At 39.1% G+C, this 24960-nt stretch overlaps 1 protein-coding gene across 2 annotated transcripts in view; it reads right to left on the bottom strand.

The window, feature by feature from the left end:
* Window positions 1-1467: 1467 nt before the first annotated feature.
* The window catches only part of ltn1 (listerin E3 ubiquitin protein ligase 1), a 150686-nt gene continuing 127193 nt past the window's right edge, over window positions 1468-24960 (bottom strand). For both annotated transcript variants that reach the window (XM_070893306.1, XM_070893305.1), the window contains exons 23-30: window positions 20223-20460; window positions 18112-18192; window positions 17455-17641; window positions 13928-14099; window positions 11738-11958; window positions 9165-9359; window positions 7547-7714; window positions 1468-3688 (exon numbers count right to left, since the gene is read on the bottom strand). In XM_070893306.1, the coding sequence (XP_070749407.1) occupies window positions 3626-3688; window positions 7547-7714; window positions 9165-9359; window positions 11738-11958; window positions 13928-14099; window positions 17455-17641; window positions 18112-18192; window positions 20223-20460 (1325 nt within the window). In that variant the 3' untranslated portion in view covers window positions 1468-3625. The remainder of the gene's footprint in view (window positions 3689-7546; window positions 7715-9164; window positions 9360-11737; window positions 11959-13927; window positions 14100-17454; window positions 17642-18111; window positions 18193-20222; window positions 20461-24960) is intronic.

The following is a 24960-nucleotide window of genomic DNA, read 5'->3' on the forward strand; positions in this document are numbered from 1 at the left end:
AGCAATTAGAATATTTATATTTTGTGTCAGAAAAATAGGTGATATCATTAGAGGAGTAGGCTTTCAGTCAAATTCAATGTGTGGTTTTTGAAAAACTAAATTTAGAATGAGAAAAGACACTTGGTATCTCTCAACTTAATTTGCTTTCTGAAGTTTATAGAACACAAAAGGAAAAGCTGCAACAGGTATAAAATCAGGACAATGTAATTATCTTTCATTCTCACACACAGATACATATACAACCTCTTTAAAAAAAAAGCACTTGATTAATCTTTACCTGACTAATGCTTTGGAAATTTGTCCTCTGGCATTAAAAAAAAATTGACAAACTGAGCAAAGACTGGTCGAAACTAAATAAATATATTCCATTAGTACACAACAGACTGGTACAAATGTATGCTGGGAAACAAGGTACACTACATACACTGCATCAACGAACAGAAATGTGAACAGTAACAAGTTGAAGCCCAGGTTTTTGGGAAAGGTTGAGGCCTTCAAGTAAAAACTTTAATGAAAGCATTAAACGACATAGAAAGCAATTAATTGTGAATTATGTAATTTTTTGAATTGTACTTCAAACTTATTTTGGCTATCAAAAATTTCAGTGTCCTATCAATTGTTTTAGTAGAAATCTTGCTATGCTATTTAGAAACAAAAATAAAAATCCATTTAACAACCCATAGAGATGGTGTGAAGTATGGATCCATTGCCGTCCAAATATCATGCTTTATTCCAGTTGAAAAGAATTTAAAATATGTAGGTATGCCAGTTGTATCCTTTCTGACTGTGCAGCAAAATGTCACTTTTATTCATCATCATCATCATCATCATAGGCAGTCCCTCGGGGTCGAGGATCAGGTGACTGATGAACTCATTTTAAACGGTGGAAGATGTCTGTGCATGAATTATTTTAACGTGGGGTGGCCGCTGCACACCAGCCACCACATGGGCTTGATGGAGCATGGTCTTGGTCCAGTGGCAAGGGGATCCAAGACAACAGGAGACTAGGCTCCAAATGCATGTGCCAATACACATGCTGCTCGACTTCTGGCTCCAACTTCTCCGCGCCTTGTCCGTCCTCTCCGCTTCCAACCTCGTCGGTCCCGACTCCACTCCAAGCAGCTTCCGACCTCCGCTCCTCGCCGTTTCCAACCTCCGCGTTGTTGATTCTGCTGTTGCGGAGCATTTGCTATCGAAGATTTGGCTATACCTGTGGTTTTTAATTCCAGATAACACTTTTGTGGTTTATTTTTGCATGGCTTATTTGAACTATAGTTCTAGGTTTTCACAGTAAATGACTTCCAATTAGTTGCTCCACATAAATATTTCTGAGTTATATTACAGGGAGTTTTATATGGTTTCTCGAAAAGCGTTGAGTGTTACAAGACTGCACCAGTAGCTTTTATAAAGTAGGATTCATCTGAATTAGTTTTGTCAGTAAATACTGATTTTAATCACACCCTCAATTAATATTCACACATTTACTTATTGTAATTAACATTTTTAATCTCATTGTAAATATCAGTTCAAACACAATGCAATGCTTTACGTCACAAAAGCTTCTGGTGCAGAGTCCAGTCAGTCTTCTAGCCAGCTCTCTCTCCTTGTCCAGCAATGACCAGTATTCTGGCCCAGCAGTGACACACAGACATTAGCTGCAGTGTTTCATGAGAAATCTCTCAGAAGCATGGATGCTTAATCCATAAATTTTAAAATGCTGATACTGGAATATGTATGTTAAAAGCTCCTCTCCCCAATGAAATGATGCAGGTTTGTTGATCATGCATTTCATTAAGTGGTAAGTAATCTGGAGCCTGTGCATTCAAAGACTTCATGAACAAGTGTATGTGTTGCAAGTTCACACCGAGCGCATTTTATAGGGTTTCCAGTTCATAGCTCTTGCTCATCCTATTTCACACAACAGCTGGATTCTTCATCACTATACATCTCACTGTTGGTGGATTAGAATTAGGATTACAACATTTTGTTTAAGTGGAATAAAATAGATAAAACTTCTAAAAATGTGTTTAGTTGGAATTTTGTGTGTTATGTCAGCTTGGCTCAGTTGGTACTCTCTTGCTATTTAAATCAGAAAGTTGTGGATCCAAGTCCCAGGCCAAGACTGGGGCACCTAATCTAGGCCACCATTTCAGTGCAATATTAAGAAAGTGCTATTTTGTTGAAAGTCATGTCATGTCCTTTATATCAGATGTTAAAAGATGAGATGTTAACACTATCTGCTTCTTCCCATAGTTCAGGTGGATGTTGAAGATCTTGTGGCAATATTCAAAAGACAAGTTGAGAATTCTCCAAGTGTTTTGGTCAGCATTCCGACCTCAAATGCTACCAACAAAACAAGTTACCTGGACATTCATCCAATTGCTGTTTGTAGGATTTTGCCATGTGCAAATTGTCTGTCATACTTGCTTACATAACAACAGTCATTCCACTTCATAAGTAATATTATATGTGAAATGTTTTGGAATGTTTGAGAGATGTGAAAGGTGGTATATAAATTCAACTTTGGTTTTAAAATCCTATAACTATCCTAAGGAATGAAGGTCCTAAAATGTTGCCATAGGATTTCAATGCATGATAGCTTAATACATGCATCTGAAATTCTTCTCTCTATGTTAGTAGGGATGCTATTGCATTTAAAATAAGTGAGCTAACACCTCTGCTTTTAGATGAACGCTTTAAGCATACGTTGCCTCGCATCCCATATTTTAGGGCTGAGTTTTACCTATAGCATCATGAATTAGGAGATTGGACAGTACTTGCATCCAAACAGGTTATCGTGGTGATGCATATTCCAATTTATATTTCCACTGTTTGTTCTGGAGGAAAAAAGCTGGGGCAGTTTGTCCTGCAATGATCAATAGAAACTGATGGTCATCATAATTTTGATATGAATACCACTGTATACAGGTGACTATTGTATGAGGTTGGAAAGAGACATAAACTATAGGTAAAGCAAAACTGACTGGCGCAGGCATTACTCATTAACACTACACAGTACTACAGTTCATTATTTAGAATTTTACTACTGAACAAGATTCATTACATAGAATATTTTATATTACAAGGAAATTAACAGTAATGATTTTAAAACCAACATATTTTATCGGGTGGTGTGATGGTTTGCATGTTTGATCAACCACTGCTGAGTAGAGACCAGGCACTATCCCACAATATGGGAGGAGAAAAAAGTTGGAGTCATTCTAAAGCCACTCTCGTGCATTTTCCAGTAGTTGATCCACAGAAGCACCAGTGGAGACATAGATACAGCCAGAAAGACAAATTGGGGGGAAGCCGAAGAGGGACCAAATCTTAAAATAAGGGGGCAAGCAATTATATTTATATAATATATTGCCATTCATTTCATTGATAAATTTAACTGTGGAAAATTACAGATGCTTTTTATTAAATGTTGACTCAAATATTCCAAGATTACAGTTTTGGTATTAGAGGCTAACCATAAAGACTTCAGTTTCTGCTGTGATATTCAAATATTGCCACTTTCTGACTTGTCATAAAGCCCTCGACTGATGCACTGTGCTTCATGACTGCGATTCTCCTAGACTCCACTAGGCAGCGACAATAACAGAAGAAAAGCCAAAATGTCTCAAAAAAACGTCTCTCGACATAGTGGGCATGTAGACTTGTTGCTGGAAGTAAACCATCGGTACTGTAAACATAAAAATTCAAAAGTTAGCAAACATAGATTACTGTTTAATACAGTTATAATATAAAAGAGAATAATGTAAAAACATTGCATAAATTTTCGGAAGATTTACTCAATCCCGCTTCCGAAATTAAAAACAAGTTTTTTTGTTCCATATATAAACACACAATCAAATTCTTCCTTATTTTAATTTCAATTATCAGTTAAAGATGAATGTAACCAAGAAAAAGACAGGAAGTTTCAGCAACATAATTCCATATACAAAAATTCCAGAATGGTCTCAACAAGGTGGATGGCATTAAACAGTGTTGTTGCACACATATAATATTCATAGATTTTACAGATTTCCTAGTACAACAGATTTGTATACGAGATGCTCAGAGGAAAGGTGCATGCACATATTTGACGATTTATCTTAGTTCTTGTGTACTTTATCATCCAGATATTAGTGGTACTTGTCCATATTTGAAAATTTCAACCTTCAGTAGAAATTAGTGCAATCCCATCATTTATTTGCTACAGTATTCCAGTCTGAAACACGTTTTCTGTTTCTAGCATTATCTTGAACAGTATCAACCAGCTGTGATATTGAATATTACTCACTGGTTTTAATCGGCTATGTACCTTTTAGACATAACAATTTGGTAACTGTGCAATGGAGTTGCTATATTTCAAAAATACTTCAGGGAACAAGAAAGGAGAAAGATTAGAAAACAAAACTGAAGACAAATCCACAAAAAAAAATAAAAATGGTAAAGAGAGAAAAATAAATTCCAAGGGACATTAAGAAAATGTAATAATTCATTAGTAATATTCATAATGATTAAAGAACAAGTGGAGCTCCTTAAAGCCCAAAATATACATTTTCCCAACACTTCATTATAGGGTAAAAAGATTCATTTTCTAGTGATTAGTCAGGGAAAACAGTTGAATTAATGCAGTAGTAGAGATCTACATTGAAATTATAATTTTAAAATGTTTGTATTTTAATATTCATAAACATAAGAAATAGGAGCAGGAGTAGGCCATATGGCCTCTCGAGCCTGCTCCGCCATTTAATATGATCATGGCTGATCCGATCATGGACTCAGGTTCGCTTCCCTGTCCGCTCCCCATAACCCCCTTATTCCCTTATCGGTTAAGAAACTCTCTATCTCTGTCTTAAATTTATTCAATAACCCAGCTTCCACAGATTTACAACCCTCAGAGAAGAAATTCCCTCATCTCAGTTTTAAATGGGAGGCCCCTTATTTTAAGATTATGACCCCTAGTTCTAGTCTCCCTCATCAGTGGAAACATCCTCTCTGCATCCACCTCATCAAGCCCCCTCATAATCTTATACATTTCGATAAGATCACCTCTCCCAACCTTCCCTCATAAATCAACCCCCTCATCTCTGGAATCAACCTAGTGAACTATTCATGAGGTATAATGATCCAATGGAATAAATGAAATAGTCCTTTTTACCTTAACCTCGATTATGAATAACTTCCTGGAGCAGATTACAAATTAACATTTTTACTGAATTCAGTCTGGTGAAAACTGACACTTTTATTCATCTTCCAATGCCATAACCAGGCTCTGAGAACTAGGCCAGAGTCACTTGATATCAGAGCCTTTTACATGTGTAAAAATATATCAAAAGATTGATCGAGTTCCATCGGTTGTGTGTGAGACCAGTTCAATCTTGATCTTCCAGGCTTTCAAACAAAAGTGAACAAAATCCAATTTATTGAGAATTGCTCTCGCCTCCAAAACTGATAATGGGAGCAAAGCGGAAGAAGAAATAAGGTAAGTAGAAGATTTTTGTGTTAGTGAAGATGAATTAGATGGAAAAAAGCAAACTTAAAGTTAAAAATATAGGATAAGTATATGTTGGGGATAAAATGCAATGTGGTGTAAAATGTTTAGTTTTTTGTTTTTAATCAAAATTGCATTTTAAGCACTAAAATAGGGCGACAGTTACTGGGCCTGAAATTACGATGTCGATGGCAACATACGTACAGCGCACTCCGTGGGAAGTTTTGTAAAAGGCCCCCGCAAGTTTCAGGTTTGCGAATGAGAGAAAACCCAGAACTTGCAATCTATCGTCCATACGTGCCGCGAAACATTTTCGCTGGCAGCCCAACTACTGCCCGGCAAATGTTCACAAAACCCTAATGCCTGGTAAAAACATACGGGTTAAAATAAATGTTAAATTCAAATTTTAAATATGATTAAAATATACAACATTTAAAATTACTTGATGTAAATTTTGGCCCAGATTAAAATGTTTAAAATTATTTTTCAAAAAATAAAATTTTTATTTTAAATACTTAAAGAGACTTTTAATTAATTTGGAACATGGGAACATTATTTTTCTTTCAGTTGTGTTAATCATTTATTTATTTGGGGATTTCTCATGCTTATGGGAATTCCGTTCGTAAATGGAAACTGCATAAGCATATGAGGAATCCCCCTTTCTAATTGGTTGACTTGGCCCATGTGATCCCAGGGACGTTTCCAAACCGCCTGCGTCCCTGGGATCAGTGGGTCCTTATGCAGGCATAAGCCTGCAGGCCCAGGGCCCGAAGATGCCCAAGACCGGGAGCCAGCAGGTAGGTTCAGATTTTTGGGGGAGTCGGACCGCAAATGTTGCCCCATAGTCATAAAACTACTAATGCCATTTGAATAGCTTTACTATTGTAATATAATATCAGTATGTGAATAAAAAACTTATAAGGCTCATCATCCCAGGGAGAATGGACCTTCCCTCCCAGGGAGAATAGAATTTCCCTGGTTTGCAGCAGTCTAGGGGTTAATATTTTTGGGAGCACATTCGACAGTTTAAAAAAAATCTAACTACTACTGATACCTTTCAGTAGACAAGTAATCTGGGTTAAGCACTTCTGTTTTCACAAGTTACATGATCACTACGACCTTTCATAATCGTGGGTTAAAACACTTAACCAATGTAACTTCTCACTGGTCCCAAGACAAAAAAGCAGTCACAATTGATAAAGTGGCGGTGGGAACAATTAAGTCTGGAAAAATACTTGCAACAATGCTTTTAGAGAATTTAGTATGTAATCCTCCAAAGGAAAGTAGTTAAATGAAAAGCTCTCTTAAAAATGCCACTGTTGGAAAAATAGCATGCAGTTGCATTTCTGCCATGCTCCCTGATGCTTCAAAGTGACAATTTCTTATTAGGAAGCAAATAAAACTGTGGTTTTAAGAATTCAAGTGAGCGGCTGTCGCACTTGTATGTAGTCAGAAGGTGAGGTTTATGTACATCAGGGGGAAAAAAAATGAATTTCAAAACCCATTGGTTTATTAATTTAAGGAAGGGAATCTGCCACCCCTACCTGCTCCTGTCTACTCATGACTCCATTCCAACATTACTGATTGATTCTTAATGCCCTGAGGACAACTAAATTGGGCAATAAATGCTGCCTTGCCAATGTCCCTTGCATCCCAAGAACTAACATAAAAAAAATATTTATTGTGGACTACTCAGTTGTTTACTACAATCTTAACTCTTTACAACAAACATCAATAACTGCACTCAAAAAGAAAAATAATAATCTTGTTAGTGTTCGAGAGGCAATTCATTGCAATAGCACAAAGGTGAAGCACAGCAGATACTTTTCCCATTAATGGGATTACACATAATATAAAGCATTCTGAAATGTGTTATCAGTGAGAATACTCAGTATTAAAAAAAAGATGGAAGATCTTTCGATGTCCACCTGATACTAATATGGAATATGCAATTTTTAATCGTAGTTTGAGGGACTAAACGCCCTCGACATCAAAATTTAATCTGATTACTGCCGTTGTTTGACAATTCTAAAAATAGTTTTTCTAGTTTAAACTGCTTACCAAGCAGGCTGAGTGGAACTTTTTTTTACAGGTTCTGCAGGCTTTCTTTGGAAGTGAATAGTTGGAACCATGAATTACTGAAAAGCAGATCATGCATTCCTCAATTCCTTCAAATCGTTTATCCACATTGCTCTTCCACAATGCAAGGCCTTCCATGATGCTGCCGTTCTATACAAAAGCAACATGAAGCAATAAAAAGTGCACCAGTTAATTAGGAATATTCCATGAACTACAAGAATTTCAATTTATATTCAAGTTTTTAAACCATTTTAAATGGATGCATCAACACAAAAAGTATCCATTAGTATAAATAATTGTTACACTGGCTGATATTCATTTGCATACAAGATGATTTAATTAACTGCAAATTGTCTGATGTTGCACAATCTCACTTTGCCTCCACTTAGCAGTCAGTCTGTACTGCTCCAATTAAACCAGGTAGAATATTTCATGAAATAAAAACAGAAAATGTTGAAAACATTCAGCATGTCAGGTAGCATCTGTAGAGAGAGAAACAGAGTTAACATTTTAGGTCAATGATCTTTCATCAACCTGAAACATTAATTCTGATGCATGTTTCCAGCATTTTCTGTTTTTATTTCAGATTTCCAGCATCCGCAGTATTTTGCTTTTGTTTTATTAGAAAATTACATGCATGTTTAAGCTCATGGATGTATTCCAGTATAAAAAAGATTTGGCGTTGTGGTGTAACATGCTTTTTACAAACTACAAAGTCTCCAATGACGTTGCTCACAGGTAGTTCAGGAACTGCAGCTGCTTACTACGGTCATGCAGTAGCAAACGTATTGGCATCCAATTTACTGAAGCATATCACATGACTGACGCAAGGTAAAAATATTAGGTTAAAGATTCAGGCCTCACAGATATATTTGTAGTACTATCACATCAGAAGCAAGTAGTTTTAGTTTGTTTTTAAGCCTCCCTAAAACCACTTACAGATTGCTCTACCTAACATGGTGGCTTTGCAGTATTTGCTTAAGAGACAAGGCACTTTTGTTTATTTTTCTCTTGTTCTTTCCCAAAGCTTTTCTTCCTGCAGTTATTTAGATGATTACAAAATTCAATTTTCTAAGTTAATTCCCACAGTGGATTTGTAGCTTGTCGGTCACCAATGACCAGTGCATTGACCAGGTGGTCTTTCGTCATGGTGTAAGCAAGGTTGACTGAAGCCCTAATATCCCCTTTTCTTTTGCCTGTTGTTGGGGCACTCCAGTACATTGCCTAAATAGCCAATGTTTATGAGAGAACCTCAACACCCTAAAACAAAAACTTGAGTGATATTTTAAGGTCCTCCAAAGTTCAGGTTTGTTCCAGCCAGCTTAATGGAAAAAAAACTTCAGGAAATGCCAACTTGCACCTCGTTTGTGGACTTCCCAGTGCCCAGTTTAGATAGATTAAAAGAAGCTGGAGAACATATCCTAGATAGGAAATGTGCAGATCACAGGAGAAAACAATTCCAGAATATTAAGTGAAACAGGGGAAAGAAACTCTTTGAAATCAATTTACAGTAAAGTTAAACTGCTTACATAATGCAGGTTAATGTTTAACAAATGTATCAGCTGATTAAAATATCCCATTGTGTGCAATCATACAGTACCTGAAGATTAAGAAATGTATTTAGCTGCAACATCCAGTTGCGCCACTGTTGAACAGCCACACCAACTCGTTTCCCACTTTCTACAGTAATTGACCCAAGAGGATAGTTTGTTGGTAACTGTATAACAAGCTCAATGAATATGTCATCCACAGAATAGGTAGCAAGTACCTCTCGGGCCACAGGACGAGCTTTCACCTAACGGGAAACAAAAAAATATCAGCAACTTCTGTATGGTACACTGTCAAACTTCTACAGCTTTCAGAACAGCCGACTTAGTTACAAATGTATTAGTAGCTGGAAATATACCATGTGTTCCAATCATATAATTAATCTTATAAATGTGCACGATAATCTAAAAAACCAAGGCTGCAGTTTTCCTGCAAAGCAGAAGCACTACTCGCAATAGTGACTAGAATTGCAATAGCATTAAATCTGAAACACAGATCTGTGACTTTCATGTGTTTCTGAGCACATTAGTAGGATCAAAGGAGGATAGTTGGATGGAGGTTGATGACCAGTATTACCAACCAATTTCCCTAAATCTGTGTCAGTACTATTAGTGAAAAAGACAATGCCAATGCAATATTTTTCTATGTGGCACTGCTGAAAAGGTCAGCTCTCTTGGCATATGGTGTTTGCAGAACTGACTGCTGACTGCTGCTATGTGAGTGGCTTAAAAAAAATTAAAAATGATGCTAAAAATCTGAGTTTACACAATCAATAACATCATAAGTTGTTCGCTATCTGCTACAGCAAATATTAGAATATTTATACAGTTTTATATCAATGGAGAAGAGAAGGTAGATGGTTAAAAGGGATAGTGCTGCTCAAACATCAGCTTCACATTCAGAATACCACCAAATCCTAAGCTACTTCAAGTGTACAGCACAAATTAACAAACTAGAGTGTATAAGTTTTACAAACTTCATTTAAACCACACCCACTAAGGAGCCAAAGTAGTTAAAATAAATAAGAAGTTATACATTACAAAGGATAAAGTTGTACAGAACTTTACACCACGGCAGTCCTACATGTCTATGCCTAAGAACTCTGTAATCTGAGTCTGCACCGTATGTCTCTGGCAGTATGGGTGTCAAATGTTGTTGACCTTCCTTAGCGTGTGGCAGTCTGGCTCTATTATCAGAATGCTGCTCCATACTGCACCACAATATCAGAACTGTTGAGCGCATGTCCATAATCTCTTCGCTGTTTTCATCAGGGTCCTGTTCTCCCTCGTCTTCATTTTGGGCTCGCATTGCACCAATGTCCTCTCCTATGCCATTGGTATCAAGTTTCAGGTGGAGAGTCATGGCGACCAAGGCGACACAGCTGAGAGAATTCTTTCTCTGACATCCCAGCTGATGCGATCGTCTACCAAATCATGACGGTAATTCTTTCCTTGACTTTAATTGGCCAAGCAAAGTCTCACTTTTGAAGGGTAGTGAGCCATAGCCAACACACACCAGTTTCATCACAATTGAAGATGTTCCAGGGTTCATAACCTTTGAGCTGCGGTGGCAACGCATTTTCTAGCCACTGCTCAGAACCTGTGGCATGTGAAGTTTTTCTCTGTGTGCACGGTGGAACTCTGTTATATCACGATTTTCATCTTTGAAGCCACTTTTCAGAGGGATTAAAATCAAGCTTGCTCAGTGTTTCAGCCAACTGTTTGGCTCTTTGGCCTAGGATAGGCACATCTCTCCCACACACACTCTGAAACCAGCGCAGAAGTGCCTCATCAACTTTCATCCTCGCGCTTCATTTTCTCTCTGGGTCAGAACTTTGATGCCAGTGTACAGCCTTTCATGCTGTTGCTGCAAGTGGGTGACAGTAGATTTTGGAAGATCGAGGTGCTGTGCTAGGTAGCGCTGGCTCATCTTGGGCAGCTCATCCATTTTGTTCAGAAAGTCGGTTTTCATGCTGAGGCTCATAGCTTTCCTCTTTCCAGCCACGTTTGCTACTGCAGTTAGTGCTGATTAGCGCAAACTGTATCCCAACACTACTTATCCAAGGTAATGGCACCTTAACACGATGTAAACTGCTGATTGAATAGCTGAGTCTGCAAGGAATAGCTGGCATACTTAATACATTATAGGCGGTGTCTCTGTAATTGACATCTATGGAAATTGATATGGTCACTGTTAATTGCCCAGCATAGACTGTTGCCCGCCATAACTGTGGGTTGTATAAGTGGTGGGGACTCTACCAAGTAGTTTGTCAGTAGACTATAAGGGGCATCTTTGAAGATCTCTGGGAATTAATAACTTTAGAAGCTTATCGGTCTTAATTTATTTAAAATTACATTAACCAAACAAAATTAAGCATCTGCTGGAATAATCCTTCCAAATTCAGTCCAAGCTCAAGGAATTTCTCTGGTGTTGGTCCTATACAATTAACTGAAACTAACCTTACTAAAGGAAACACGGATTCACAGCCTTTTAACATTGGTAAGTATTATGTTGTTTTCTGAGCTTTAAAGGGGCATGTGTACACTATGTTTGTAAAATGCACTGTGAACACAAGTTTTCATGCAGCAAAACAGAATTCTGAATACATCAAAAATTATCACTAACCACCATGCTCTTGAATGTTTGGGTACTGGTTTGCACAGCTGCAATTTCCTGTGAAGAAAGAACGTTGCTGACATATCTGCTGGTGTATTTATCCACTGTGTTAGACACACGCTTGTCTTGACTATTCCACCAAAGTCGAACCGTGGCTGGCAAATCTTCCAATACACTATAATATACAGCACAAGCCAATGTGGGAACCTCTGTGTGTAAGGTTTCTGTCTCTAACAAAAAAACAAGAATATACTCATGACTTAATCTGATATTTATTAAAAACTGTTTTGAGAATTAAAAGTCAAAATTCCAGATTATTAAAAAATGTTTTCATTTTTTTTAATAAGCACACTGTCCCATTCATACATCAGTAAAATTGATTTCTCAATATTTTATTGCCAATGAGAATTGATATATAAAAAGTATATAGACATTTACCATTTGTTAATTCATTGCATTTCTGAAATTAAGTTTAAAATCTTTTATTTTGATGCAGCAACATTACTGCAGTGTTCACTGTGCAGATTGATCAGTTACAATAACTTGCATTTATATAGCACCTTTATGTAGTAAAACGTCCCAAGGCGCTTCACAGGAGGGAAGACTAAAAAACTGACACCGAGCTCAAGAAACATTAGGACAGGTGACCAAGAAGTTGGTCAAAAAGGTAGGTTTTAATGAGTGATTTAAAGGAGGCGGGGAGATTTAGAGAGGGAATTCCAGAGCTTTGGATCTAGTCAGCTGAATGTTCAATCTTTGAGTCAGGGCAGGTGGTGATAGAGAATTGTTGGTCTACAGGGCTGTAGTAATATGCGCCCTCCTGTATGGCTCAGAAACATGGACCATGTACAGTAGACACCTCAAGTCGAAGGAGAAATACCACCAACGATGTCTCCGCAAGATCCTACAAATCCCCTGGGAGGACAGACGCACCAACGTTAGCGTCCTCGACCTGGCTAACATCCCCAACATTGATTCACTGACCACACTTGATCAGCTCCGCTGGGCAGGCCACATAGTTTGCATGCCAGACACGATACTCCCAAAGTAAGCGTTCTACTCGGAACTCCTTCACGGCAAACGAGCCAAAGGTGGGCAGCGGAAATGTTACAAGGACACCTTCAAAGCCTCCCTGATAAAGTGCAACATCCCCACTGACACCTGGGAGTCCCTGGCCAAAGACTGCCCTAAGTGGAAGAAGTGCATCCGGGAGGGTGCTGAGCTCCTTGAGTCTCATCGCCGAGAGCATGCAGAAATCAAGCGCAGGCAGCGGAAAAAGCGTGCGGCAAACCAGTCCCACCCAACTCTTCCCTCAACGACTATCTGTCCCACCTGTGACAGAGTCTGTGGTTCTCATATTGTACAGCCACCTAAGAACTCATGTTAAAAGTGGAAACAAGTCTTCCTCAATTCCGAGGGACTGCCTATGATGATAGATGATGATGTTTGTTAGAAAATGAAAAAAACTTTGATGATAAACTAAGGGCAAAGGAAGAGCAGTTCACCAGAGCCCAGAGATGGTGTCAATTGCCCAAATTAACTAAATATCTCGCTCCCCGTATTTACTTACAGGTCAGTTTTACCACTGACGTTCATATTTTCCATTTCACACGTTCTATTGATACCAGCAACTGCAACTGTGTGACTTTATACAACATGACAGGTTATGGGTCGGACAGGGGGGAAGGAAGAGTCAGGCAGTTAAAAATGTGTGATTAAAAACAAAAAATGCTGGAAATACTTATTAGGTCAGGCAGCATCTGTGGAGAGAGAAACTGAGTTAACGTTTAAGGTTGATGACCCTATTTCTCTCTCCATAGATGATGCTGGACTTGCTGAATATATCCTGCATTTTCTGTATTGATTTCAGATTTCCGGCATCCGCAGTATTTTGCTTTTGTATTAGATAAAAAGTGTGGTCTTGACAATTAGCAAGAAAGTACAATTTTTATAAAAAATAATGCATCTCATTTCACCTGGAAAATGACAATAATGTATATGTTATATAAATATAGATTTTTTTCAATAGCTGCTCCGTAGCTTTGTAAAACTGATCAACTAAGCTTTTGGTTTAACAATTGTAAAGATTAGTTAAAAGTTACCTGGGAAATTCATAATATAATGTCAGTGAGTCTTTGAGTCACAGCAGTTGCTGATTTAAGTGACTTTAGAATAAATTTATTTTATTTTTTTATGTACCTTGAAGGAGGATAGCATGTTTCTCACTGAATAACGTCCGTAGTCCTTTATTGGCAGAATCAGCAATCTGCCCAGGAATAGTTGGATTTTCTGGCATCAGTCTGAAGAGGTGTTGCAGTAATTTGTGTAAGCATTTAGTCTTACGAAGAAATGTTGCATATATAGCCCGCAACTAGAAAACAGGAAAAACAAGGACAATGGTAATCCAATGCAAATCTTGAGAACAGCTGCGGCTATTTTCTTTCCATTATCTTGCTGTATAAAGTTGGTAATGCAGTTCCAATCATTTCACGTCTGTAAAATTTTCCATTTTGTAAGTAGTTTCCTATTGTAGTACATCGTTTATTTATTTTTACTGGATTATACTACTTAACCTAGAATTATAAAATGATTATGAACAGTTCTGTCATTTTAGAGATACTTATCAGTGATTCATAAATATTATACTACTTACAAAACATGATCAGACATGTTACAGTGAAGGGCACTTTTCAGAGAGGAAAGTCAAAAGACTGATTTATTGGAGATAATCTTTAGACTTAAAATTCAAAGTGTGACTTGGAAATGAGCATTTTTTCAGTGTAGTAAAAATAGTTTTAAGTTATTTAAGTGTGCGATCACAGAACAGCACACAGAAATGGCAAGACTCAAGCTAAAGATTAGGAAAACAATTCGACTCCCATTAAAATCAGTTAGTGCTATGTTATGAGCAGAATTAATACATTTTTCTTACACAGTAAAGAAAGAAAAAATTTGCCTTATATAGTGCCTTTCACAACCTCAGAACATACCAAAAGCTCTTTACACTTTTGAAGTGCAGTCACTATTGTAATGTAGGAAATGCAGCAGCCAAGTTGTATACAGCAAGGTTCCACAAAGAGCAATGAGATAATCAGTTTGATTAGTGAGGGTTAAATATTGACCAGGACACTGGGAGAACTCCTCTCCTCGTCTTCAAATAGTGCTATGGGATCTTTTGTGTACACCCGAGAGGGTGGACGGGGCATTGATTTAATGCCTTATCCAAAAGATAGCACGTCTGACAGTGCCGTGTTCTCTCGGTACTGATTATGTGTTTAAATTTCTAGAGCGGGACTTGAACCCACAACCTTCTAACTCAGAGAGACAAGAATGCTACCGCTGACACCTTAATATACTTCATGTTCCACTGTTTCTGTTTTGTAACATTTTCAATGTTATACTCGTATTTTATTTTCACTAGCAACATCAGTATATCCCCAGGCTAACACCTGTATAAACTTCAATGGTGGTCAAAGTGTGGTAGGATTTTTCTTTCCAGACCAGTTCCTTTTGAGCATACATAAGAACATAAGAAATCGGAGCAGGAGTAGGCCATTTGGCGCCGCGAGCCTGCTACACCATTCAATAATCAATAAGCTGATCTGATCTTGGCCTCAACTCCACTTGACCACATAAAAGGTTACCGCACAAGATAAAAGTTCATGGGGTTGGGGGTAATATATTAGCACGGATAGAGGATTGGCTAACTAACAGAGACCAGAGAATCGGGATAAATGGTTCATTCTCTGGTTGGCAACCAGTAACTAGTGGGGTGCCACAGGGATCAGTGCTGGGACCCCAACTATTTACAATCTATATTAACGACTTGGAAGAAGGGACTGAGTGTAACGTAGCCAAGTTTGCTGACGATACAAAGGTGGGAGGAGGACACAAAAAATCTGCAAAAGGACACAGACAGGCTAAGTGAGTGGGCAAAAATTTGGCAGATGGAGTATAATGTTGGAAATTGTGAGGAAAGAAATGCCGAGTATAATGTTGGAAGGTGATCAGGAAGGCCAATGGTATCTTGGCCTTTATTGCAAAGGGGATGGAGTATAAAAGCAGGGAAGTCTTGCTACAGTTATATAAGGTATTGGTGAAGCCACACCTGGAATACTGCTTGCAGTTTTGGTTTCCATATTTACGAAAGGATATACTTGTTTTGGAGGCAGTTCAGAGAAGGTTCGCTAGGTTGATTCTGGAGATGAGGAGGTTGACTTATGAGGAAAGGTTGAGTAGGTTGGGCCTCTACTCATTGCAATTCAGAAGAATGAGAGGTGATCTTATTGAAACGTATAAGATTATGAGGGGGCGTGACAAGGTGGATGCAGAGAGGATGTTTCCACTGATGGGGGAGACTAGAACTAGAGGGCATGATCTTAGATTAAGGGGCCGCCCATTTAAAACAGAAATGAGGAGAAATTTCTTCTCTCAGAGGGTTGTAAATCTGTGGAGTTCACTGTCTCAGAGAGCTGTGGAAGCTGGGACATTGAATAAATTTAAGAAATAGACAGTTTCTTAAACAATAAGGGGTTATGGGGAGCGGGCGGGGGAGTGGAGCCGAGTCCATGATCAGATCAGCCATGATCTTATTGAATGGCAGAGCAGGCTCGAGGCCGTATGGCCTACTCCTGTTCCGATTTCTTATGTTCTTATGTTTCCTGCCCGCTCCCCATAACCCTGGCTATAAATCTTTTATAAATTATAAAAAGCAAAAAAACCTGCAAATGCTGCAAATGTTTGTTAAGAGTTTAGAAGAATGAGAAGTAATCTAATTGAAACATATACAATTCTTAAGGGCATGACAGGATAGATGCTGAGATGATGTTTCCCCTGGCTGGGGAGTCTCGAACTATGGGTCACATTCTCAGAATAAGGGGTCGAATAATTAGGACTGAGAAGAAGATAAATTTCTTCACTCAAAGGATTGTAAATCTTTGGAACTCTCTACCCCAGAGAGCTGTGGATGCTCAGAAGTTGAATATATTCAAGCCAGAGATCGATAGATTTTGGGATACTAAGGAAGCCAAGGTATATGGGGATTATGGGAGAAGGTGGAGTTGAGGTAGAAGATCAGACATAATCTTATTGAATGGTGGAGGAGCAGACCCGAAGGGCCTACTCCTGCTTCAATTTCTTATGTTCTCATGAAATAAAAATAAAAAAAGCTGGAAACACACAATAGTTCAGTCAGCAACTATGAAGAAACACTCATAATTTGGCCACATATCCTTCCAGGCATGAGCCTGAAACGCTGACTGTTCTCTCTACAGATACTGACTGACCTGATGTGTGTTTCCAGTTTTTTTTTGTTCTTACTTTAAAAAATATTTGTGCAGTTCCAATTTTCAGTTACCAGAAGCTATGTGTGTGATTTGTAATTATAGACAATAATTCTCTCTTGTTAGGCAGTCCCTCGGAGTTGAGGATGACTTGCTTCCACACTAAAATTACTTCTCAGTTGACTGATGAATCCAATGCAGGACCTACAGTCTCCGTCACAGGTGGGACAGACGGTGGTTGAAGGGGTGGGTGGATGGGGTGCTTGGGTTGTCGTATGCTCCTTCCGCTGTTTGCGCTTGGCTTCCGCTTGCTCCTGGTGAAGAGACTCGAGGTGTTTGGTGCCTTCCCGGATGCTTTTCCTCCACTTTGAGCGGTCTTGGGCATTTACAAAACATGATAAACACATCTTGCACTAAAAGGCACTCCAATCCACACATATGTACCTCAGATGGTGATGCTTTGAAAAATACGAGGAGCAGCTTCCATGCAAGCAGGTATCCCAGAATGCAATAGTAAGCTTCACTTAGTGGCTCAATATCTGTGTACTCTCCGACTGGAATGTTACTGAAAATATTCTCCAAATCTTCCTCCTGAGCACTAATTACTGACATAAGTGCTGCAGGTGGTGATCTGAAGAGCAAAAAAGAAACTCTTAAAATAACAGATAAAAAAGATCAACATAACCACTATCTTAGCAAAACTGTCACAATGGTACATCCTTTATCCTTAGAGTACAGAAACAATCCCAAACAGCAGTTGTGTCCATGACCAGGATTTACAGTAATCCAAAGTAGTCCTTATTACTAGGGGGATCAAGGGGTATGGCGAGAAAGCAGGAATGGGGTACTGAAGTTGCATGTTCAGCCATGAACTCATTGAATGGTGGTGCAGTCGAAGGGCCAAATGGCCTAACCCCGCACCTCTTTTCTATGTTTCTAAGGTAGGCTAAGATAAGATGGAACTATTTAATACTCAGTTGTAACCAGAGTCTAAGCTTTTCCTTCATCTACTGATAGAACGTAGAATAATGAAAGATATTCAAGAGGTCAAAGTTAGCTCTGTAAAGAATTCATCGGGGAAAGAATTAGGCCATTACTTACAAAGCATGTTCTTCGTCATTCCCATTGTCGTCATAAGATTTCAGATGTTCACTATCAAAGGCAGGCAGCTCTGACATTAATCTGATGGTCACAAATCAGAAGCAAATTGATCACAATGTTTCTTACTTTATCCTCAGGGATTTTGTATTACTTAAAAAATCATCCTACTTGCAGTGCAGAGAGAACGAATAATCTTCTGTTTGGTAGTTAATATTGGTTGGTTTGCCCTGCTTAACATAAATATACAAAGCCAAACATTGCAAATATTTTTATACACCCAAATTTAACAGGTTCTTATTTCCTTTATTTAAAATGTAAAATCATACAGTTCCTCTTTAAAATGAATTGTTGCTTATATCGTAGCGGCATCATACATTGGTGGGTTATCAATACATTGAGTGGTAGGACACAACTATACCCCTCTCAAGAGATGTCCCAGAATGAATACCTAATTGCAGTGCTACTGACAGAGGGTGTTCTAGGCAAAGGAAAGGGAAGGGAAGGGAAAAATCACTTTGGTTGGTGAGACAATGTAGCCTCAGCCATAACTTGTATCAATCAGTTACACGAAGGATGGACAGTGAATTCTTTGCTTCAACCCAAAAAGCCCATATTTATTTTAACTTATAACTGGGTCAATGTTGCACCCAAGCTTCAGCTTTGAAACAATAGGGTTTTTCAGAATTACTTGAAATGCAAACTGCTTTTAATTTAATTATCTGTAGTAATTTGGAAAAAACGAGGATGTACCAGGACAGGCAGATATTTTACTCTACTATAATAGACTCAGTAAGTTTGTCTTCTCAGAGTGCCATAGGATCTTTTACATCCACTTGAGGGGGCAGACAGGGCCTCAGTTTATCATTGCATCCAAATGACTATAAATAATGATATTAAAAACAGCCTGCCACTTGGAACTGCCTGGATTATTCTTCTAGTTTCAAAGCTGATACTGAGATAATTGCAAAACTGGCACTGACGGTAAAAAAAAAACAATGCTTCATACTTAACTGGTTGTGCCTTGTTGAACTACAGGACTGTCAATAACTTTATACAAAGAAATGGAAAAAGTGTAAATACTGTAGAGCTCTGGTTTTTCAGAGCCATTAAATGTTATATTCATGTCACTGATTTTACTGTGCACTTGTACATGGCTGCACTACCACTGCCTATCTGCCAGTGGTGTGGAGAGTGTAAACTTCTAATAGTTCGGTAGTTACACCGAGAGGGAGTTAACAATGCTGCATTACCAACACTCCTGTAATTATTTATTTTTAGTTGGCACCCATAACTTCAATGAGAACTGAATGTGACTATCAAATTCTGGACATATTAAAGTATATTACAGTATAAAATATATTGCATATACTCAATTGCAATGTAGGATCGCATGGAAGAAATGAAGTTATTCAACAGCACCAGATATCAGCACAGCATTACTTAGTAACTTCTTGATCCTTGACAAAAAAAAAAATTGCAGAGAGCAAACCTGTGGAACATGTCACAATTCACACAAGCAGAGTTTCCAATCTTAGCTGGACTGTCTGGGTAGATACGGAGTGGCAGACGACTGTTTCCCAGTGTGAGGGAACAATCAAAAAGAGAGACAATATGCATCACTTTTGTGCATGTCCTAGTAGAAGTAGTCTCGGAACAGATTGCTTGCTCGAGGAATAGTGTCAAAGGAGAAAACCATCTCAAATTGGGGACTGCATTGGCAAAAGCTTAAAGAAATGCCCTTTTATACTTATAAACATGTAACTCCAATTTAGTTAGCAAATTGAAACCTCAATTAGGACAGATTCATTATTTGTGCCAGCACGTATACTGTTGCAGCACTGCAGCAAACACCTTCTTTGCATTTAGTGCTTAGATTAAATACTGATAGAAAAATATATATAGGTAGATCATCACCTTCATCACTTGGGCAGTAATCTGGCGGGGCAGATCGCACACTCTTTATAGAACCCACCTGATTTTCATTCCATTGAAGAAACTCAGGCAGGCTCTTTACAGAGTATGCGACCTACCTCAACATATTACAGGTGATAATGATGAAAATCTAACTCATAATTCCTATATTTTATTGTTACATCTGTTAATTTTCTTACTTGTGTAATATACGGTAGGCTGTAATTTGCACAGGTCTAGCCTTGCAGAGCAGCAATGGAGCCAATGTGTTCAGAACTGATTGAAGTTTATCAGGTAAATTTGTTTTCTGACCAGCAATGAATTTAGCTGGTAGACTGTGATCCATCAGATGCTTCAATGGAATCAGTGCAGAAGCTTCACCTAAGGCTGTTAACAGACACATTGAGGATGGGAGAAGAATGGTTCCTTTGAACTCAGCTGTAGAAAAAGTTAAAAAAAATATAGTTAGATGTATTTTGAGAAAGTGGCCCTTCTAAATTGATTTTCTCGTACAATACCTTAAATGCAACGTTCTACTGCACGAAGAGACAAGATATGCAACATGTTTTCTTAGGTTCAGCATGACCGATCACTCCTGCAGCTGGACCTTCCATCCCGTATGATCCAGAATGCACCTTTTTGTGTCCAATATTGAAGATTCGTAATAGTGTAAGCCAGGAATCATAACAGAAATCCTTATTTACATACACAGGCTACTGGAATGCATCACATGCCACCACGTGAATTCTCCTTTCTCTACAGATGTTGCACTGGATAAACATTCACACCAATTTGAGACACAGGGTTTCAACCAATAAGTGGTTTTATTTAAATATGATAGAAGAACAAACAGTACACATTTTAATGCTATGTGATGCATTTCCGAACACTGTTTGATATATAAAAACAACAAAGATGCAGCTTGCTCTTTTTCTAACCATGAATTGTAAACCAGGAGGCCAGTTACGTTAAACGTGCACTAGCATTACTCTCTCTGGCTAACCTGAATCTGGCTTTTAGAATAGATGCCCTCTCCCTCTTGGAAACCTGCCTTGGCCTTTCACCTTGGCACCTCAACTTTAAAAAAAAAAAGTACATATTGTAACACAATGGCCCAGAAATCGGGCCACCTACCGCCACCCATTTGCGCCGCTATTCTGGTCAAAAATGGCGCCCACCCTTCGAGCACCCTTCTCTGGCACGGGACTCGGCGGCCATCATTTTGGTGAGGGCCTTAGTGCTGCCGATAGCAGCGCTAACCCTAGAGATGTAAATAAGAGAGTATGACAGCAGTCAAGTTCAACACTAGGTCCTAGGCTCGCTCTGAAAAGCAAATGTTAGGCAGACTAACATAGACCCTGTTAGCACTTCTTAAAGGGGATACAACATCTTTCAGGTCAGTTTGCATTTAAGCTTTTGAACTGGATTTATTTTATTTAAGTAGTGGCTCGGTGGAATACATGTTAAAAACATTTTTTAAGTGTACAGGGAGTGCTGCTGGACGCTTGCAAGGCTTTGGATGGTAAAGGAAGGCCTCTGCAAAGATCAAAATTGTTGGAAATACTCAGCAGGTCAGGCAGCATCCATGGAGAGAGAATCGTCTCAGTTCAAGATGCTGCCTGACCTGTTGAGTATTTCCAGAATATTTCTAATATACAGCATCAGCTCGCAGAAGGAAGAGGAACGCACAGAAGACGACGATGCAGAAGAGGAGGAAACAGCCCAGACAGCCCCTTTCTTGCCAGGATATCCAGGATGGAATCATCTGGCCGTGGTACCAGTGAGCACAACATCAATTCCCCTTTCAACATTTGTCCCACACCTTAGTTTCCCTCTGTTACTGACCATCACAGCTGAAATAAAAGCCACCACCAAGCAAGCTTTCCAATCCTACTTTATACATCTATCCATCCAATATAACATCAAGAAATCAACTCATCAACATTAGTGACTATCTTGTGTGTGCTTTTGCCTATCCTATTGATGTCACACAATGCTACCCTGGTGGCTGCAGCATGCTGGTGAAAGGCTGCTGACTTTCTGCAAATGGCCTTGCAGGCCGATTTTGAGGAACCGGTGGCTGGGAGCATGAAATCGAGTGATGATGTTTTTTCTTCTTCGCTCTCCTCTCCCTCTTCTTGGTCAACCTCTGGCTGGGCAGGCTGCATTTCTTGGGTGTGTGAAATGAGGAAGGCACAAGAGTGGTATTGTGATGAACGGAGGACAGGAAAGCAAAAGGTGCATGCGAGAAGGAAGATAACGTATGAGGATACCCGCATCTTGTATCCTTTCATCCCTGCTGCTGACCAAGGGCTCAGCCATGCCCTTGCTAAGAATGTCCAGCATCGTCTCCTCCAAGGTGGTGAAGTGAAGCTAGGAATGGGAGGTGTGCCTCATGTTGGGGACAAATTTTTGGTAGGTGAGGAATGGGGAAGGGATGGTCATGCAATGAGCAGTATGCGAGGCTAGTGGTCCAGTTGGTAGGAGACGGCTTTTGAAGATGCATTCACTGATCTTGCCCACTGGTCTGAAGTCATGAAGTTTCTTTGGACCCCTGTGGGTTGAGGACCTCTCTTACAGTGTTGCCCCTCTGCACAAAGTTGGAGTGCTGGGTGTGAGACCCTGGATGCCCCTTCCCTGGCTAGCTGACCCATTTGTATTAGTGCTGTAGCACTTTTCCTATTTTTTTTTTTTAAAGTGCGGAAGGGAATTCAGCTTTAATAGCAGAAGACTCCCATTTGGGAATTCTTTTTAATTTAAATGTTTCTTTTTCAGAAGGCAGTTAAGCTGTAAGAGCTAAAAACTGCCTATTTTTTCATGATTTTTATTTTTTTCATTTCAGAAGGCAGTTGCCCTTTAAGAGACCAAATGGCTTTCTGAAATGACAGCCTTGCTTTCAGAGAAGGCTGTTCTTGCTGCAATGATGCTACTGCCACGTTACATTGTGGCCTCTTGCCAGGACAAACGCCATCGGGACAGTGTTGCACAGTGAGTTTTGTGTTGGGCTAATGTTAATTAGTTCCCAACGCCAATTTACCAGTCCTGCCAGCGCCACCATTTTCGGCGGCCTTTAACATTAGCCTGTGGTGACACGGGCAGGTTTTTAGTGTAGTCGAATTTCTAGGCCTCTATATCTGTACTTTTAAAATCAGCATCTAAGGGGTTAACATCCAAAGCCTTACAAAGTATCCTCATTGGTAGAAGCTAGCATTTCAGTTCAGGTAGTTGTGTGGGAAAGGAGGACATTTGTTTTCGCACACAATAATGGTTCAAAAAGTGTTAACTGGTTAATTGGATGGGAGGGCTGTTATTTACAACCCCAAACCTCTTGTGCAATTGTCATAGAGGGCTCCATTGGCCCATGTGAGTACCATTGCAACACCTTCCTGTTTTAAGATGTTATCAGACTTGTGGAAGTAGCTTGGTCATACTTTGAAGTATAGCCCCCTCCCCCCCCAAACTGGGGAGCAGTGACTTTGATTGACAGCTTTTTCGGAAAGCAGTGGTTTCCCTACCGGCTGAAGAAATAATGAGAATCAAAAATCAGTAGAAAGGTTTTCCCAGGCCACCGTGGAATGCTTCCTGGTAGCCAACTAGTGATTTAATGGAGCTATTTCATTCTTAAACATGGGAGAAACATTAAAAAAAGGCAGAACATTATTTGGTTTCTATGATGGCATTTTTTTGCTTTCTTTCTGTATGCGCTAATGGAAAGCACAAACCTCACTGAAAGTCATCCCCACCTTCTTTTCCTTCTTTATAAAATGAAAGCAGTAGTATTTGGTTACATTGCAAAAAGATTTCTCTAGGTTAACATACACAAAAAAAGTAAACACCTTTTAGAGTTGTAAATCTGTGGAATTCTCTGCCCCAGAGAGCTGTGGAGGCTGGGTCATTGAATATATTTAAGGCGGAGATGGACAGATTTTTGAGCGATAAGGGAATAAAGGATTATGGGGAGCAGGCAGGGAAATGGAGCTGAGTCCATGATCAGATCAGCCATGATCTTATTAAATGGCTCGAGGGGCCAAATGGCCTACTCCTGTTCCTATTTCTTATGTTCTTATGTCTGATGACAAAATTATTTTGAACTTGTTAGGGTGTCCATAGCTTCCAAACTAGAGTACGCAGAAAGAGTCACATCTTGCTGGAGCACACTGTAGAATGTCATTGACAGATTAGTGTGCAAAACACAGAAAGCTTTGGAGTACAGCTTTAGCCAAAAATAAATATAATTTATGAAGACATCACTCACAAGAAACAGGATTTAGGGTAAGACTCTGCACTTTTCAATTAAAATTGGACAATTATTAAGCACACACTTTTTAATGTTCAATCTACCCAGCCAAGTGCATTTAGTTCATTTTGATTACAAGAATAAATAATAAAATGAATGAGGGAAATATTATTTGTCCACTCAGTTCATTCCTTTTGCAATTTGGATCTCTCTAAATCAGTGTTGCAGTTATTCCTATTCTTCCCATGCAATTTTATATCAATTATCTGTTAGTAAAGCGCCACTCTCAACAGTACCAACAGGACTGATAATGTCACAAAGCTGTACTCTGGTGGTGAATTAATCTTGTGTTAGCTTCAGTTCAACACGAGGACCCAACAATGTCCCAGAATCCACTGTGTGTTATGATTTCACGACATCCATTAATCCACTAACCTATCAGTATGACTGTGCTTCCTTAACGTTATCTCTGATGAGGAACCAATAGTAAATAGAACTTGCGCCCTATAATGCAGCATCCTTTGGCTTTCAACAAATCTTGCAGCACCACCATGACTGTGCTTGCTCGTACAGACAATAGGACATGTGCACCGTAATTGCACATGGCATTTAAAGAAAGGAATGATGTGTAGCCAGCACAAGTGAGGTGAATTAAGCACACTAACCTGCAGAGTTAGGATTTACAGCCCAAGGCAAGTGCA

This window comes from Pristiophorus japonicus, chromosome 11 (genome assembly GCF_044704955.1).
Source record: "Pristiophorus japonicus isolate sPriJap1 chromosome 11, sPriJap1.hap1, whole genome shotgun sequence".
Classification (NCBI taxonomy): Eukaryota; Metazoa; Chordata; class Chondrichthyes; family Pristiophoridae; genus Pristiophorus; species Pristiophorus japonicus.